We start from the raw sequence: 18557 nt of genomic DNA, 5'->3' as shown, positions 1-18557 counted from the left end.
GCCCTTTCATAAATCTTTGAAACTAAGGCCTTTAACTAAATTTTCGAGAGACAGAACCCACAGAGGGACACAGTGAGGCAGTTCTCCTACTCAAGGTAACCTGGAAAAGAGCAGAAAGGCTCTGCTCCCTGGGGTTGGAGGGGTGGCCCGCCAGAGGGGTGACCCGCCAACCTCCCGGAAGCAGCCCCAGGGCACTGGGAGCCACGGCTCACAGCAGCGGGGGAGTTTCCTGAGCTACACCCCAGAGAGCACTGGGCACAAATTGGGGGAACAGCTGGGGACCTCTGCCAGAGCAAGTACGTGGAGCCCAGCCCTTGGGGCACACAGGGAGCAGCTTGGTCTTTCAGCCCAGATCCTGAAACAGAAGCAGGCAGAGCGGTAAGCAGGAGCCCCCAGGGCATGAGCCCATTGAGCTGAGGGAGGGGAGTGAAGAGAGAGAGACTGCCGAGCTCTGTCCTCTGCCCCTGGAACAGGACACTGGGGCTCTGACCACATTCAGATCCTGATCGCAGTCTAGGTGCCCCCATAGAACAGCCCGGCCCCCTCCACCTCAGCCCCATGGCAGAGGGGGGCGCTTATGGTCATTCACAGACCAGGAGGGAGGACAGAGCCTCACACATGGAGACCCTTGTGGGAGTGTCCCAAAAGCTCAGGAAGCACCCCCAAAAACAGGCTTAGGCTGGGAAAATGAGCAAGCAGAGAAAAAAAGAGGAACACCATTGAGAAATATTTTGCATATGATCCTAAGAAGGATCAAAACACTCAGTCTAAAGATAAGGAAGAACAAGTTCTTGCATCTAAAGACTCCAAGAAAAACAGAAATTGGGATCAGGCTATGACAAAGCTCAAAAAAGACTTTGAAAATCAAATGAGGGAGTTAGAAGAAAAACCGGGAAAAGAAATGAGAGAGATGCAGGAAAAACATGAAAATGAAGTCAGCAGTCTAGTCAAGGAAATCCAAAAAAATGCTGAAGAAAATAGCATGCTAAAAACCAGCTTAGATCAAATGGATAAAACAGTTCAAAAAGTGATTGAGGAGAAGAATGCTTTAAAAAGCAAAATTGGCCAGATGGAAAAAGAGATAAGAAAACTCCCTGAGGAGAACAAATCCTTCAGAAAAAGAATAGAATTCAGGGAGATCGATGAATTTACAAGAAATCAGGACTCATTACTTCAAAACCAAAAAAATGAAAAATTGGAAGAAAATATGAAACATCTCATTGAAGAAACAACTAATATGGAAAACAGATTTAGGAAAGATAATTTAAAAATTATTGGAATACCTGAAAGTCATGATCAGGAAAAGAGCCTTGATATCATTTTCAAAGAATTACTACAGGAAAATTGCCCTGATATCCTAAGAAGCAGAGGTCAAAATAGAAATGGAGCGAATCCACTGATCCCCCCTCTCCCCGAGAAAGAGATCCCAAAAAACCAACCCCTAGGAATATTATAGCCAAGTTCCAGAACTCCCAAGTCAAAGAGAAAATATTACAAGCAGCCAGAAGGACACAGTTCAAATATCGTGGAACTGCAGTCAGGATCACACAGGACTTAGCAGCAACTACATTAAAGGCTTGTAGGGCTTGGAATATAATATACTGGAAGGCAAAAGAGCTTGGAATGCAACCAAGAATCAACTACCCAGCAAAAATGAATGTTCTCTTCCAGGGAAAAAGATGGATTTTTCAATGAACTGGGGGAATTTCAAATGTTCCTGTTGGAATGGCCAGAGCTGAACAGAAGGTTTGATCTTCAAATACAGGACTCAGGTGAAGCATAGAGATTGGAGGAGAAGGGTAAAATATGAGGGACTTAATGATGATGAACTGCATGATTCCTTTATAGAAAAATGACACTGATGATATTCATATGAACCTTCTCAGTTAATAGAGCAGGTAGAAGGAGCTTTTATAGTTGAAGCACAGGAGAAAGCTGAATTTGAAGATAAAATATGGTATAAAAATGGAATCAATAGAAAAAAGGGAAATGCAATCGGAGAAAGAAAAAGGAGACGGGGTATAGGCCAATATATTTCATATAATAAGATTTTTCTCTATTACAATGAGCTATTGCAATGATATGGAAGGGGGAAGGCAAGGGGGAATGAGGGAATCTTCGCTCTCATCAGAGGTGGCTAGGAGAGGAAGCAGTATATATATATATATATATATATATATATATATATATATATATATATATATACTAGGAGAGGAAGCAGTATAATATATATATATATATATATATATATATATATATATATATATATATATATATATATATACACACACACACTCAATGGGGTATAGGCATCTGGAGTAAGAAGGAGAGAAGGGGGACGGGGGAAGGGGGGGATGTGAGTGATGGAGGAGAGGATGGACCATGGGGGGAGAGTAGGCAGATATAACACATTTTCTTTTTTACTTCTTGCAAGGGGCTGGGCTTGGATGGCCTGTCCAGGACCATAGGGCCAGGTGGCAGCTGGGCCTAAGGGGTGGTATGGGGGCTCAGGGCTTCTTGGCCACAGGACCAGGGACCTGTCTGCCGCACCACTCAGCTACCCAACAGCAGAGTCGGAGTGAAAGGGAGAGAAAAAATATAGTACACGGTAGTGGAGAAATACGAAAGGAGGGAGTTGCGATCAGCAATGGCAATGGAGGAAAAATATGGAAGTAACTTTTGCCATGGACATATCATAAAGAATGTGATCCACCCATGACAGAGTTGTTGGTGTTGGAACAAAGACTCAAGCACATTTTTTATTATTATTATTTTGGGGCAGGGTGCAGGGCAAATGGGGCTGGGTGGCCTGCCTGGGGCCACATAGCAGGGTAATCGTTGGGTGTCTGAGGCTAGATTTGGACCTGGGTGCTCCTGGATCAAGGGCCAATGCTCTGTCCACCAACCAGCCACCCCTACTATTATTACTATTATATTTTATTTTGGGTCTTTTTTTTTTTTTTTTGGTTTTTGCAGGGCAGTGGGGTTGGGGTGGCTTGCATGTCACATGGCTGGGTGATTGTTGGGTGTATGGGGCCAGATGTAGGCTTGGGTGCTCATGGCTCCAGGGCTGGTGCTCCATCCAATGCGCAACCTGGCCATACCTACAATTATTACTATTATTTTTTTTAATTTTAATTTTTTTCTCTCCCCTTTACTTTATTGCTCAAGCAAGTCTATAATATTTGGGGGGGAGGGGGTATTTTGTTTACTCTTAAACAAGAATATTTTATTAATGCATAAAAACATTATTTGTACAAAATGAGAATAAATAAATATTAAATATTAAAAAAATATGGGGCAGATAGGTGGCATAGTGGATAAAGCACCGGCCTTGGAGTCAGGAGTACCTGGGTTCAAATCTGGTCTCAGACACTTAATAATTACCTAGCTGTGTGGCCTTGAGCAAGCCACTTAACCCCATCTGCTTTGCAAAAAAAAAAAAAAAAATATTCATAGCAGCCCTGTTTGTGGTGGCAAAGAATTGGAAATCAAGTAAATGTCCTTCAATTGGGAATGGCTTAGCAAACTGTGGTATATGTATGTCATGGAACACTATTGCTCTATTAGAAACCAGGAGAAATGGGAATTCAGGGAAGCTTGGATGGATTTGCATGAACTGATGCTGAGTGAGATGAGCAGAACCAGAACACTGTACACCCTAACAGCAACATGGGGGCGATGATCGGCCTTGATGGACTTTCTCATTCCATCAGTGCAACAATCAGGGACAATTTAGGGCTGTCTGCAATGGAGAATACCATCTGTATCCAGAGAAACAACTGTGGAGTTTGAACAAAGACTAAGGACTATGACTTTAAATTTAGGAAAAAAAACCTGGTATCTTATTGTCTGATCTTGCTGTCTCTTATACTTTATGTTTCTTCCTTAAGGATAGGATTTCTCTCTCATTACATTCTATTTGGATCAATGTACACCATAGAAACAAAGTAAAGAATGACAAATTGCCTGCTGTGGGGAGGTAGGGGGAGGGAAGTAAGATCAGGGGAAAAATTGCAAAACTCAAAATAAAATCTTTAATTTAAAAAAAAAAAGGTTCCTTAGGTTAAAAAAATGATTTAGAGAAGTTTTTCATATAATTATAGCTTTGATTTCTTCATCTGAGAATTGCCTTTCCATATCCTTTGATCATTTATCATTTGGGGGTCCTATGATTCTTTAGTAATGGTCTACTCTACTTGTGTTTTTTTTTTTTTACTCTACTTGTTAATCAGTTCAAGCTTGCATTGATTTTCTTGGCTTCCATAGCATAATATTGACTTATGTTGAACTTTATATATTTGTGAAGTTCTTTTTTTGAATCCAAGCATAAGATCCCCATTATATTTCATTTTATTAGATTATTCTATCCCCATTATATTTTATCCTATTAGATTATTCCTAAGTAAGAAATGTAGGAGAAAGAGGACTAGATTTGGATTTAGATAAGATTTACTATTCCATAACTGTGACCTTGGGCCCCTCTTGGTGATTCCTCACCTGCATGGGGGGCATGATTTGGACCAAATTATCTCTGTCTATCTTCAAAACCATCTTTTGGTGCTATTTATAAGGGGATTTCTTTTGGAAGGAGGGAGGGTGCTGAGGATAAAAATCATTCATGGACAGAAATGGAATACATATTAAATAAATCATTTAAAATGTCTAATGGACTAGGTCCATATCCCAAAGATATTAAAGACCAAAAAGTAAAAGAATTTATATATACAAAAATATTCATAGCAGTTCTTTTTATGGTGGTGAAGAACTGGACATTAAGGGGACCTTCATCAATTGGGGAATGGTTGAACAAGTTGTTTTATATAATTATGATTGAATACTATTGCGCTATAAGAAGTGATGAGCAGATACTTTCAGAAAAACCTGGGAAGACTTACTTGACCTGATGCAAAATGAAATGAGCTGAACCAGGAAAACATTGTATACAGTATCAGCAATATCATATAATGATCAACTGTGAATGACTTAGGTATTCTCAACAATACAACAATTCAAAACAATTCCAATTCCAAAAATCCATCCACCTCAAGAAGAATAACTGACTTTATTGGAGGTGGTAGGAAGGGTTCTATTGTAAATTTAGAAATAATAAATCTTAACAAAAGACTGGATAGAATGAGGAGTCAAGGATGATGCCAGATTTTTAAAAAATGAATGTTAAAATTTACATGTAATTGGGAAAATTAAAATATTAAATATTTCAAAAAATCTATAGTGGGGTTCATAGGCAGAAATAGCGGGGAGTGTTGGGAATCCGTAATGAAAGAACTAAAGAAAACATGGATTAACTTTGCAGACTATTAAGCCTGGCCTCAGCCTTGCCTGACTGGAACATTCAAATTGGGGGGAAAGCCAGTTATAAAATCTTAAGAAATAACTCGTTTAATGATATGTAGTATAAAACAAATCTTTCCAAGTTTTTTTCAAGTCTCTTACGTTACCCCTACTCTTGAAACTCTTAGTTGAAGTCCTTGTCTCATAGTTCATTGAAAAAGTTCACTGAGTTCCCTCTACTTCCCTCCTAATTGTATCTCCTTTATATGCCTTCCTCCACTATCTCCTTCACCCCATTTCACATATGGAAATGACTTTTCTCTTTGCCAGCACCTTCTTATTTCATCCCATCCACTGCAGCAATCTGGCTCCTCCTATCATTTCAACTCTCTCACTTATTTTCACTATCTTCCTAGTAGCTGCTTCTTTGATGCTGACAAACATGCCCATATCTACCCCATCATTAAAAAAAAAAAAACTGCCAATTGATTTCACCAGTTGTAAGATTTTACCTTTTTTTTTTTAAGATTTTTCAAGGCAATGGGGTTAAGTGGCTTACCCAAGGCCACACAGCTAGGTAATTATTAAGTGTCTGGGGCCGTATTTGAACTCAGGTACTCCTGACTCCAAGGCCAGTGCTCTATCCACTGTGCTACCTAGCCGCCCCTAGATTTTAGTTTTCTACCCTTTTGTGCTTAACCCCTTTATAGTGAAGAATTCTAGTTCCTCGCTGTGCAGAACCCATCAGAGTCTGAATTCTGACCTCATTCCACCTAAACTACTCTCTCCAAAGTCACCAGTGATCTCTTAATTGTTTATCTGTTGGTCTTGTCTAATTTCTCATTCTACTTAACATTTATGCAGATCTTTGCATTTTATATCATCCTTTTCTCTTGGATACCTGCTCCTCCCCAAGTTTCTGACACTGTTCTCTCTTGGTTCTCCTCTGTACCTATCTGACCACTTTTACTCAGTCTCTTTTGCTGGCTCTTTCTCTAGATCAGGGTTGTCCAACTTTACTTCTATAAGTTTTTATTCAAACAATATGCAATATATTTTGATTTTCCATTTTAGTGAGAGCTCTGTGGTAACTTGGCTTCATTTACTAAAGCATTTAGTAAACCCACAGATGGGTTGCATTTTGGACATCCCTACTCTAGATCAGACCTGCTGACTGTGAGTATCCTCCACAGTTTGGTCCTCCCTCTTTGGTGATTTCCTTAGTTCCCATGGATTCGATCTCCATCTCAATACAAATGATTCTCAGATCTGTCTATTCAGTCCCGATCTTTTCCCTGAATTCCAGTCTCATATCTTCAAATGTTTAATAGGCATCTTGAACTGCATGTCCCACAGACATCTTAAACTCAAGAGGTCCAAAAAAGAAATCATCTTTCCTCCCAAATCCTACCCTCTTTTCAACTTTTCTATTACTAAGACCACCATCCTTCCAGCAGCCATAAGCATACATCCTTGGCATCATCTCTGGCTCCTTATTCCATCTAAATGTTGTTAAAGCTTATTGTTTCTACTTTGTTGGTTTCTTCTTGTTGGTCTTATCTTGAGTCTCTTCCAACTCCATCTTCCTCTCACCTGCCAAAGTGATCTTTCCTACAAAGCAGGTCTGAATATATCACCTCCCTACTTATTAAACTCCAGGGATACCCCATTACCTCCAGTATGGATATAAAATCTTGTTTGGCTCTTAAAGCCTTTCCCAACTCAGTCTCTTCTTTTCTAATCTTCTTACACCTTACCCCCTTCCACATACTTCATGACCCAGCAAGGCTGGTTATTTTGCAGTTCTTTGCATACGACATTCCTTCTTCTGATACTGTGCTTTTTCACTCCAGGACCCCCTTATTCTTTCCCCTTACCCCTAGTTTCCTTCAAAACTCAGTTCAATTCCCATGTTCAGGGAATGACCATTCCTGGTCCCCTCCTCCCTTCCATTAGTGCCTTCTCTTGCAGATTGTCTCCCCTTTATAGTCTTATACATACATGACTGTATGTATGTTGTCTCCCCCACTAGAATGGGGGAGACAGTATTTCTGTCTCTGTCAATGTATCTTTATCAATGTTATCCAGAGCTTGGCACCAAGCAGTCCTTGTAGACTGACCAAACAGCTTTCAATCATGAATTATATTTTGGGAGGAAACACAACACCTCCAATGTCTGAGGAAAGTTCAGAGCCCTCATTAAAAATGCTAAATTCACTTCAGGATTGCATACAGAAAATGCTATGCAATAAAACAATTTTGAGGGGTTTCGGTCCCTTTGCCTGAAGTATGGTAGATCTATAAAAGTGTAAGGTGGGTCTTTGAGTCATAAAAAGATTGACCCTCTTGGTGCTTACCTGTCGTTTCTCTCCCTCATGCTTCTCCAGTTCGGTATGTTGCTGCAGGCGGTGCAAACACTCCGATCTCTCTGCTGATAGCCGCTCAGCCATCAACTTATCCAGAACTCGTAGCTAGGATTCAATGCAAAGAGAGTCCATCAATAAGGTCACATACATGAATGTAGACCCCAGCCCATATACCCACAATAATGGCAGCCCTAAGAGCAATCAGATGGGGACCTTTAAAAGGAATTCAGTATACCTTGCCCATTTTGTTTTAGTCTACTTTTGTTTTCTTGGTACTCACAAGGCAAGGGAACTCCTGGACATATCCACTACTGCAGATGCATATATGTGTGTGTGTGTGTGTGTGTGTGTGTGTGTGTGTGTGTGTGTGTGTGTGTATAATATAATAAACATACTAGCACCAAGTATAGTATTTTTTTCCCACAGCATTCTCAGGCATTCTTGACAATGAACTTCAATCATCCAGTAGGGATCCTGGCATTCCATGAGCTCAGGGACTTAGTAAATGCTTATTTATTGATTGATCGATAAAGAATAAAGTAGATTCTCTTGGTTGGAGAATAGATATCACAAATCCAAGAAAAAGAGATATTCTTTAAAAAATATTATTTTCCAAAATTCCAATTCACACAGCATATCATTTTCCTTAGAAATATTATTCACAAAAATGAAATTTCTCCTTGGGATGTTTTCTTTTCTTTTTTAATGTTTAAATGTTAATTTATTTTTTCAATTACATGCAAAGACAGTTTACAGCATTCATCTTTTTGTAAGTTTTTGAGTTTTTCATTTTTCTATCTCCATCCCTCTCCCTTCCCATCTCCTGATGATGTTGAGTAAGCCAATATAGGTTATACATGTAGAATCATCCCCTAGGGTGTTTTCAGAGAAAAAAAACATGGGATCCTCAGGTCACACCCAGATTTTACTTTTTTATTAAAAATACTTGTCAATATTCATTTCCTTACTTGATGTTGGGTCTTATTCTCCATCTGCCCCAATTTTGTGTTCATCTTATCTTGCACAGTTCCAAACTCTGCCTTTATCTCCTCAACTGTTGCCTCCAGCTGATTCTCCAGTTTATTAATCAATGGTTCACAACGACATCCATTTATTGGTGCCTGGGAGAAAAATAAAAGTCTTGAATTAACAGAAAAATCATTAACATAGATCCAATTAGCAAAACTTTATTTCTTTTTTGGCAGTAACTTAAAATGCTCTAGGCTAATGAGTTTCATCTCAGAAACCCAGACAAGTTAAAATTCTGTAGCTAAGGTTATAATGGTATGAGGTCTATACTGAGAGCTAAGGATTATGTACATGAAATCATTCTGTATTTTATTTATGCATGTGTATATTGTTCAGGCAATTAAATTCATCAAAAATATATGGAGTATCAACTTTAAAGTCAGCTAACAAAAAAAGACTTTGCTATCAATGTAACATTAACTGACTTACAAGGCATATGAAGTATTTTTTGTTGCTACTTTTGTCTGTTGTGATGATAACAAAAATTAACAGCTCTTTCAGGTTTGCAAAGTGTCCTGTATCTCACTGTATCTTTACAACCACCCTGGAAAGTAGAGCCCACAGCTATTATAATCCACATTTTATAGATGAGGAAACTGAGGACAGGAACTTTAAGGGATTTGCCCTTTGCCAGTAAGATTCAAATCCAGGTCACTTTTGAGACTAAGCCTGGGGTTCTCGTCTCACCTTGTAGGTTCCCCCTCTACTGCCTCTGCCTCTGCCTGGGATCCTCACCAGCTGGAGCAATTCAAAAGTGTTCCCCTTGGCTAGCCTCAAAGTACCCATTTGAGCTCTGCCTGGTGCCTTTATAATCATAATAATGCCATTTCAATAGTACTTTGAAGTTTGCCAGGTGCATTATACATTCATTACACATAACAACAATCTAATATATTTACCTTGGTAAAAAAGAGGGGTGGGGAACACCTGGCCCACTGGTCATATAAGATCTGTGAAAATCATTTGGTCTGGTGCTGACAAGGCAACCACAGGTAGGACTAGAAATTCAATCAATCTAGAAGCTTTTTAGGGTTGAATTAATTAAATTTTTGACCAAATATAGCAGTTTAATTTTTAAGTAGATAATTTGTATGGTTTGCAAATGATGTTATAAATCCAAATGGCCCTTGGCAGAATAAAAGGTTTCCCACAGCCATATAAAATTATTATAAATCAGTGACCCCTACACACTTGGGGAACTTTGACCTGACCATCAGAAGACTGACTAACACTGTAGTGAAACCTCCCTCAGAGATGTCTTACAATTCCATTACATGGCTCCCTCCATCTCCCACCCACCAAATTCATTTTCAATAGACTGCCTTGTTGTCATTGTCCTCAATTAGAGACTTGAATCACCTGCATAACTTTTCCATCTTTTCCACGGTATAAGGTATACAGTTGGTATGCTCTGAACTCATGAGGAGGGGGTGGAGATGAACAACGATGCTTATTCCTCTTTTTGGGGTGATTATGCGAGTTCTTCTGGTGCCCAGGAACAGGCTGCTGGTCAGCTGGGGATGTGGGGTCAGAGAATGCAGATACCTGAGGAGAGAGGGAGATGGTACCTTTTCCAATTACCAGGATCACTCAAAGGTAGATCAGCAATAGTGAGGCCAATAGTGATTTGACAAGTGCAATAGACCTCAGACTCATTTTCTTTTAAAAATATTTTGATAATTGTACTGCAATATAATTGGTTTCTTTTGCAATTCTATGTATTTATGCATTTATTTATGAGAAAGGATCTAAAGGCTTCTTTATACTGTCAGAGGGGTCCATAACAAAAAAAAAGGTGAAGAACTGCTGGGAGAGGGGGTGGTCAAAGGCATGCTTTGAACACTTTATTGATAAAGGAACTTTGCCACTTTGCCTCAAAATTTGATCTTCAGATTTACAGCCCTCTCACACTAATAACTGTGTAGTCTTCTCCACCAAACACCTTCAGGCACAGCCTGTATATATCTGTACGCTCACTGCAAACCATTGTTGGCAAGGGAGCTGAGCCTCCTATAGTCATTGTGAAATGATATTACCAGACATATGTCTAACTGCTTGACTTGACTCTTTCCCTCAGAGGGAGCTGCTTTCAAATCCATCATCGTCACCTTTTGTTTCAGTTTTTTCTTTCGGTTATTCTTTGCTGGGGGCTCTGGAGATGCTGAGTAGAATTCTTCTTTGGTTTCTCCTTTCTTCTGAGTGGCCTGCTCACTACTGGGAGTGTCTGCTGCTGAGACACTTCCCTACAAGAAACAAATGGGGAAAGAAACAGATAAACAGAAGACTAACACTGTAGTGAAACCTCCCTCAGAGATGTCTTACAATTCCATTACATGGCTCCCTCCATCTCCCACCCACCAAATTCATTTTCAAAGACAGCCTTGTTGTCAAAGGGCCTTTCAGGATCCCTGATTTTATAGATGAGAGAAGAGGGGATTCTGGAGAGATGGAATGATTGGCCCAGGTGATTCAATTAATAAGTGACTAGAGTTGGGATTCAAATCCCAAGTCCTTGTCTCTACCTTGTAACACGGTCACTATAGAGTCCACCTTTAAAATAAAAATTGATCTGCTGTTTGATTTTGAATACATCAGAATCATGTTCTCTCTAGCATCAGCTGAGGTTCTGTGTGTGTTCATGAACTTGATTTTTAAAACAATATTTTGATAATTATATTTCAATATAATTGTTTTCCTTTGTAATTCTATGTATTTTATTTTATGTATTTAGAAATATCTTATAGTGAAGGAGTCCATAGGCTTCTATAGATTGATAAAGGGAATCCATGACAAAAAAATTGTTGAGAATTCCTGGCATATAGGCTATCTAGAAGGGAGCACAACTTTAGGGGCCTGTAAATGGACTATTTGCTTCTTGTATTTGATCTGATTTTAACAGAACAAATTAATACTCTGAATTCTTTTTTATTTTTTAGGTATTAAGAAAATTAATATTCTTAGTGCTGTTCCCTCCCCCTTTTAAATTTAAAAGTTTTATTGATATTTTTGAAGTTTTACATTACATATATTTACAAATTACTCATATTTCATGAAAAGTCTCTTGAACAAAGTAAAATGCTTAAGTATCACTAATAAGGCATTGGTGATGTCATTTGACAGCATATGCTGCATTCCACATCTGAATAGTTCTCTATAACAACTCTATTAAAAATAAATAGAAATCTATTTTCTCTCGCTCCTACCTCACAAACTATTTGGGGGGGAAGTCAAATAAAAATTTCTTGTGAGTAATACATATATATTCAAGCAAGATAATTTTCTCTCGATGCTTTTCTAGAACTGTGGAGATCTAAGACATCTCAAACAATGTTCTAACATCTTAGCACTGTAGCAGGATCTGAACTTCTCAATTTTGATCATTGCCCAACCTCTTACACTAAGACTTTTATTCAGATGGCCCAAAGTTGAATGATGGAAGCCAAGAGCCTCAATAGCAAATATAGGCAAGGTTCCCAGTCTAAGTGGTACCATCTAAAATTACCTGGAGACATACTAAGTCCTTCACAGATTCCATAAACAATCTAAACAGCTACCTAGCAAGTGGTGGTATCTCAAGTAAACACAAGTAGTCCCTCTGAATAAAAGTACTTCATGAAAATAGTTAAAATGATATCCTCTGTCTAATTCTGAACTTCCTGAATTTATAGGTCATCTCTAGATACTGGGACCAAAGCTACATGGCCTTGAAACTTTTAAATAAAATAAAACATGAGTCACTTACAAATAATCTATGAATCACTCATACATGAAAATTTAAAACCTTGCATATATATTACATGAAACTTCTATAACTTCAACATTGGAACCAAGGGAGAAGGTTTTGACAAGGACAGAAGCAAGTGGTTACTGATATAATTTTGTGTTAAAAGGCATATTCCTCTGTCTCTTGTCTCCCTGTCTTCTATCTTGCCAATGTCAAGGGAAGGAGAAAAAAAGACTCTTCACTTTCCTGTTAATACTTGTGATTGTGAAAAGAATAAAACAACAGGTTGCAATGTTCAAAGGGCTGGGCAACATGATTTGAAACTTTAGTGTAGAAAGAATATGAAGTCAAAAGAGAGGAGGAAGACTCCAGCTACCATCTGACTAAGAGGTGAGAAGAAGGAAAAGGCTGCCAGAGGCCCATCCTGTTGACTGAGCAGGACCTATGTGCATCCTCTTCCTGCGAGGTGGGCAATAGGGTTGGGTCACACACCTTGCTTTGGGCCACCTCATCTCGTGGGACAGACTGAGCTCTCCTCTCCTCCTTGAGCTTCTCTCTCTTTTTTCGTAGGCTTCTCCCACGACTGAAGCGCAAGACCTGAGGTGAGCAAACATATCACTGTCAGAACTATTGGCTCCTGATTGGGCGGGGGGAGGTAAGATGGGGAAGAAGGAGATGGAAGTGGGTGCTCTGAGACTGAAAAATTGGAGTAGGAACATGTTGTTTCTTCACCTAGTGTTTATGATTTAATGAAACAGTTGTAATATTTAACATTAAAAAGTTAATATTTACATAATGCTTTAAAGTTTACAGAGAGTTTTACATGTTATCTCCTTTGATCCCCATCACAGTCTTATGAGGTAGGTGCTATTAGTATCCCCATTTTATGGATAAGAAAACTGAGGCTTATGGAAGTTAAACAACAGAAGGTCACACAACTAGTAAAGCTCAGGACACTGAAGCAATTTGGCCAGGGTCACCCAGTTAATAAGCATCTGAATCAGGATTTGCACTCATGTCTTCCTGATCCTATGTCCAGCATATTCATCCACTATAATATATAACCTACCTGCGTAACACAGACAAATGGTACATATAACTGATACAGATATAGCATAGTGCTAAAAGTGACAGGTGGTTGCTGTCTAAGGGATAATTAGGGAAAGCTAGCTAAAAAATGAACTTCAAGCTGGGCCCCTCCCAAAAGAAAAGAAACAACTACATTCAAACCTCATCTGCCACCAATCCTGGTAGCTGTGTCTAAAGATTCCAGGCTATTTCCTTTCCTTCTTCACTGAATTTGGCACCTTGCTCACATCTTGTTCTTACCTGCTTAACTCTTGCCCAAATTTTCTTGGGACTTCAGTGTACACATTGCCTGTCTCTCAGATACCTTGACCATTCAGTTCTTCAACTGAACTTACTTCCCATGACCTAACTACTCTACCCTACTTCACCTACACACAAAACAGTCACACTCTTGATTTTGTCATTACCCACAAATGTTACACACCTCCATGTTCAAGAATTCCTTATTCCCTTTATTTGACCCTAATCTACTGGCTTCTCATCTCTCCCTATGTCTTCCCTTACCAAATCCTCCTCTTCATCCTCACCTGTGACCTCCAATTCCATGACCCCTAATTCTCTTCTGGGTCATTTCTTTTTTATTATCTACTCTCTCTCCTCTTTTTCCGATCTTGATTCCTTTGTTAACCAGTTCAACTCACACTCTCTTCCTCTCTTGAGTCCCCTTATCCTATTGCCAATTGGTTCTACCTTGGCAAGTCTCAGCCTTGGATCACTCCCACCCTCCTCTACCTTCATTCCCACACATGTGTTGCTAAACACAGGTGGTGAAAATCATGTAGCTTTTCTGTCTGTTCATTATGAATTTATGTTGTACAACCACTACTTGACTTCCACTGCTGCCAGGGATTCCCTCTGCACTCTCTTTATTAACAGTTCATTGTCCCATTCTCTACATTAGCTCTTCCAAACCTTTTAATCCCCTCCTCAAACTTCCTATCCTCCAAGCTGAGAATGTTGCCTCTTATTTTAGTGAAAAAAATTAAGACCATTCACCACGAACTCCCTCTTCTCCCTTCGTCCTCATCTCATAATTCAGATGCCTCCTGCCACCATCCCCTCCTTTATCCATCTCACAAGAAGAGGTTCCCCTACTTCTGACCAAGGCAAACCTTTTACCTGCACAAGTGATCCTGTTCTAGCCCATCTCCAAGAGACTGATCCCTCTGGCATTACCTGTAAGTCACTGTTCTTCACTCTCTCCTTGCCTACTGCTTACAAACATGTCTGTATCTCTCACTTGATTCTTCCATCACTACTATCAAACTTTATTCTGGATAACTTCTTGAGAAGTCCGTCTGCAATAGAGACCTTTATTTTCTCCATTTACTCTCTTCTCTCTCTTTCTCTAATTCAGCTTCTGACCTCATCATTCCACCAAAATTGATCTCTTCAAAACTATCAATGTTGCCAAATCCAATGACCTTTTCTCAATCTTCATTTTTCTTGACTCTCTGTAGCCTTTGAAACTGCTGATCACCCTCTTCAGCTTGATTATCTCTTCTTTCTGTTTTCAGAAAAAAAATCTTTCCTCTTATACAACCAACCTTCTTCTCTTCTCTACTCTTCTATCTGACAGCTCCTTCTTAGTCTCCTTTTTTTTTTTTTAGTTTTTTCAAGGCAGTGGGTTTAAGTGGCTTGCCCAAGGCCACATGGTAATTATTAAGTGTCTGAGACCAGATTTGAACCCAGGTACTCCTGACTCCAAGGCCGGTGCTTTATCCACTATGCCACCTAGCCTGCCCCTCTTAGTCTCCTTTTCAAGAGCTTCATTCAGGCTATCTCCTCTAACCATGGATGGACTAATCTAAAGGGCTCCGTCCTGGATCCTTTTCTCTTCTCCTATTCCACTTCACTTCCCATGAATCTAATTATTATCACTATGATGATGATTCTTAAATCTACCTAACCCCTCCATAATGACCTTCAATTTCACATTTCCAAATGCTTTTCAGACATCACAAACTGGATGTCTAAGAGACATCTTAAATTCAACACATACAAGATAGAACTTATTATCATTCCCTAAAGTCTTCTCTTGCTCAAAATCCCTATTACAGGTGAGGAATTCCAGTTGCCAGTCTCCCAAACTAGGTGTCATTCTCAACTTCTCCCTATCTTAGAGGGTTGGTGTGAAATTCAAATATTGTGAGATTCTACATTAACATGTAGAAAGGACATTGTAAATTTTAAAAGGCTACATAAGTACAATTATCATTATAACTATTACCATTAATATGAGTACAAATTTTTTAATTTCTTAGATGTACCACACACATTAGGTTTTTAATTTATGTTTGTTGAATGTATAAATGAATAAATACCTCACATTTGTTTAGACATTTTAAAGTTCTCTCACATCTACTAGAAACCAATTTTCAAAAGTCTTCAAAAGGTACATTTCTATTAACAGCATCCTTACAAGGCAATTTAAAGGGGGCAGTCTGGTAGCTCATGTATCTATGGGGGCCCTCACCTATTTCTTAACCCTTGGGGTACTACCAGTAATTATCACCTTATTTCTGTGATCAAAATTTTGAATGAAAAGCATGAAAATCTTTGTGATTTACTTGTCACTAGTTACTGATGAATACCAGACATATTTCTGTGATATGGAAATTAATAACTGAGATCATAGGCAACATTCTAAGTTTATCATGGCACAGGATTCTGATGCAAATAAATGTTGTCTTTAAAAAAAAAACAACTTTCTTTAGTTCCATTACCTATACCTCTCTCATGTTTGGAATCAGGGTAGCAGTCTTCTTTCAACATAAGTCACATTAACCATATAGAAAAAAAAAAAACAACTTTCTTTAGTTCCATTACCTATACCTCTCTCATGTTTGGAATCAGGGTAGCAGTCTTCTTTCAACATAAGTCACATTAACCATATAGAAATAAATTTGACTTCCATAAGTTCTTTTTCTATCCTGGTACTTTATGGAAGCTATTGTCTCAATTAGGAAAAACCCCAGAATTAGCAAAAAAAAAAATGAAGAACACAATCACATTATTAGCAGATAGGAATCATTTTGGCCCTTTCTGTCCATGTTCTGATTTAAATTTCTTTCTTTTGAAGAAATTTAAATTAAAGTAATTAAATTTCTTTCTTTTGCTATTGCTAGCAATTCAGTAACTATGTTGAACAAAATTATAGAAAGTGGTATAATTATTTTTTCCCCTATTAACTTTCTTTTTTTTTTCCAAGGCAATGGGATTAAGTCACTTGTGCTCAAGGTCACACAACTAAGCAATTATTAAATGTCTGAGGCTGGATTTGAACTCAGGTCCTCCTGACTCCAGGGCCAGTGCTCTATCAACTGTGCCACCTAGCTGCCCCTTTTCCTATAATTACTGAGAAAACTGAGCATTTCCTTATTGCCTAAAATGCTTGAGTGTGGTTTTTAGATATGTCATTTGCATCCTGTTGAGAAAAATCCCTTTAATGCCTGAATTTTGTAGGAATTTTAGTATAAAATAAGCGCTATACTTTGTCAAAAGTTTTTTCTATTTCCAGTCATTAATCAGAAGAAAACAGGCATCCTGAGAGCTGTCTGACAGAACTGGTATAACAGGGATCAGTAAAAACTATTTTCTAATAAAAAATCAATTAAAACCTGCCTGTGGTGCTTTGGTGAGGAGAAGAGCAACTTCAGGATTATTGTGATGCCGGGCTGTCTCTAGTGGTGTCTGACCAGCCTAAAGGAAGGAATCACATAGAAAGGTAAGGGTATATGGGACCAATTATTTAAAAATACAACAGTTTATCCAAAAGTTGGCATAACGGATAATAAGCATATATAGGTAGAGCCTCAGGGAATAGAAATCCACTACCACATTTTCAACAACTCTACTTTCAGGGTGATGATGGAAATATACAAAAAGCTTATAGATTCAATAAAATTTGGAGGGTTCTTTTATGTCTAAGAAAAGTCATATTTAACCACAGTAATTTCTTTTTAAAGTAGTCTAAATTATTTTGCTACAAGAGATCATCTAATTCTGCCTACCACCTTTTATTCCACACTGCTACCACCAAGGTCAGCTTTTACTGCTTTTGCCTGGTCTAATGCAACACTTGCTATCTAGTTTTCCTATCTCCAGTCTCTCCAACCTATAATATTACATGACTTTTACTAAAAAACTTACAGTGGCTCCCCATTACCTACCAAATAAAGTTCAAACTCTTTAGCCTGTAATCAAAGCTTTTTAAGGTCAAGGCCCCATTCTTCTTTTTTCAATTGTAATTCATACTATTCAGCTTTGTATACCCCATGCTCTCACCAGAGTAGATGATTCTTGCAAGGATCCCTGAAATTACTTTAACATTATTATTATTATTATTATTATTATTATTATTAGCTTTAAATTATTATTTAAATTATCTACTTTAATGTTTCTTCAACTTTACTTCTGTCATTTTTTGGCTACCTCCATCAGAATGTGATCTCTTCAAGATCAGGGACTGTCACATTTTTCTACTTTTTCAATTTTTTCTCCATTGCTTAGAATAGCACTGAACACAAAGTAAGTACTTCATAAATGTCTTTTCACTCATTCACTCATTCATTCATTCATTCATTCTGTGGCTCTTGAATGTCTTCTCCCATTTTAACAGGACAAGGCAATTTGTGGCAAGTACCAAATCACTAGTACAACCAATAACTATAATAGGAAAAAAATCATGATAGACTGAAATAGTCCAAAAAGACTTTATTTAGGAGATAGGGCTTGAACTGGGTCTTTATTGGATAGTATTTACATAAGAGGAGGTTCTTTTTGGTATAAGTAAACAAAGACAAATTGTAAAGAACAAGAGTGGGGTGGCTAGGTGGCGCAGTGGATAGAGCACCAGCCCTGGAGTCAGGAGTGCTTGAGTTCAAATCCGGCCTCAGATACTCAATAATTACCTAGCCATGTGGCCTTGGGCAAACCACTTAACCCCACTGCCTTGAAAAATCTAAAAAAAAAAAAAAAAGGGGAACAAGAGTGTGTTTGTGAATTGCTTGGATTCTTTTTGGGAGGAAAGGGGAAGGACACTGGCTGAGGGT

At 38.5% G+C, this 18557-nt stretch overlaps 1 protein-coding gene across 11 annotated transcripts in view; it reads right to left on the bottom strand.

Moving 5' to 3' along the window:
• Positions 1-18557, bottom strand: part of ANKRD6 (ankyrin repeat domain 6) — a 261561-nt gene that overhangs the window by 10965 nt on the left and 232039 nt on the right. For 9 of the 11 annotated variants that reach the window (XM_074187154.1, XM_074187153.1, XM_074187152.1 and 6 more), the window contains 6 exons: positions 17128-17205; positions 12907-13011; positions 10727-10933; positions 10050-10235; positions 8630-8782; positions 7653-7766 (listed from right to left, as the gene is read on the bottom strand). In XM_074187154.1, the coding sequence (XP_074043255.1) occupies positions 7653-7766; positions 8630-8782; positions 10050-10235; positions 10727-10933; positions 12907-13011; positions 17128-17205 (843 nt within the window). The remainder of the gene's footprint in view (positions 1-7652; positions 7767-8629; positions 8783-10049; positions 10236-10726; positions 10934-12906; positions 13012-17127; positions 17206-18557) is intronic. The other 2 variants (XM_074187156.1, XM_074187151.1) reach the window with 1 other exon arrangement.

Source organism: Macrotis lagotis, chromosome 5 (genome assembly GCF_037893015.1).
Source record: "Macrotis lagotis isolate mMagLag1 chromosome 5, bilby.v1.9.chrom.fasta, whole genome shotgun sequence".
Classification (NCBI taxonomy): Eukaryota; Metazoa; Chordata; class Mammalia; order Peramelemorphia; family Peramelidae; genus Macrotis; species Macrotis lagotis.
Note: the sequence above shows the minus strand (reverse complement) of the source record. Positions and strands in the feature narration are given on the sequence as shown.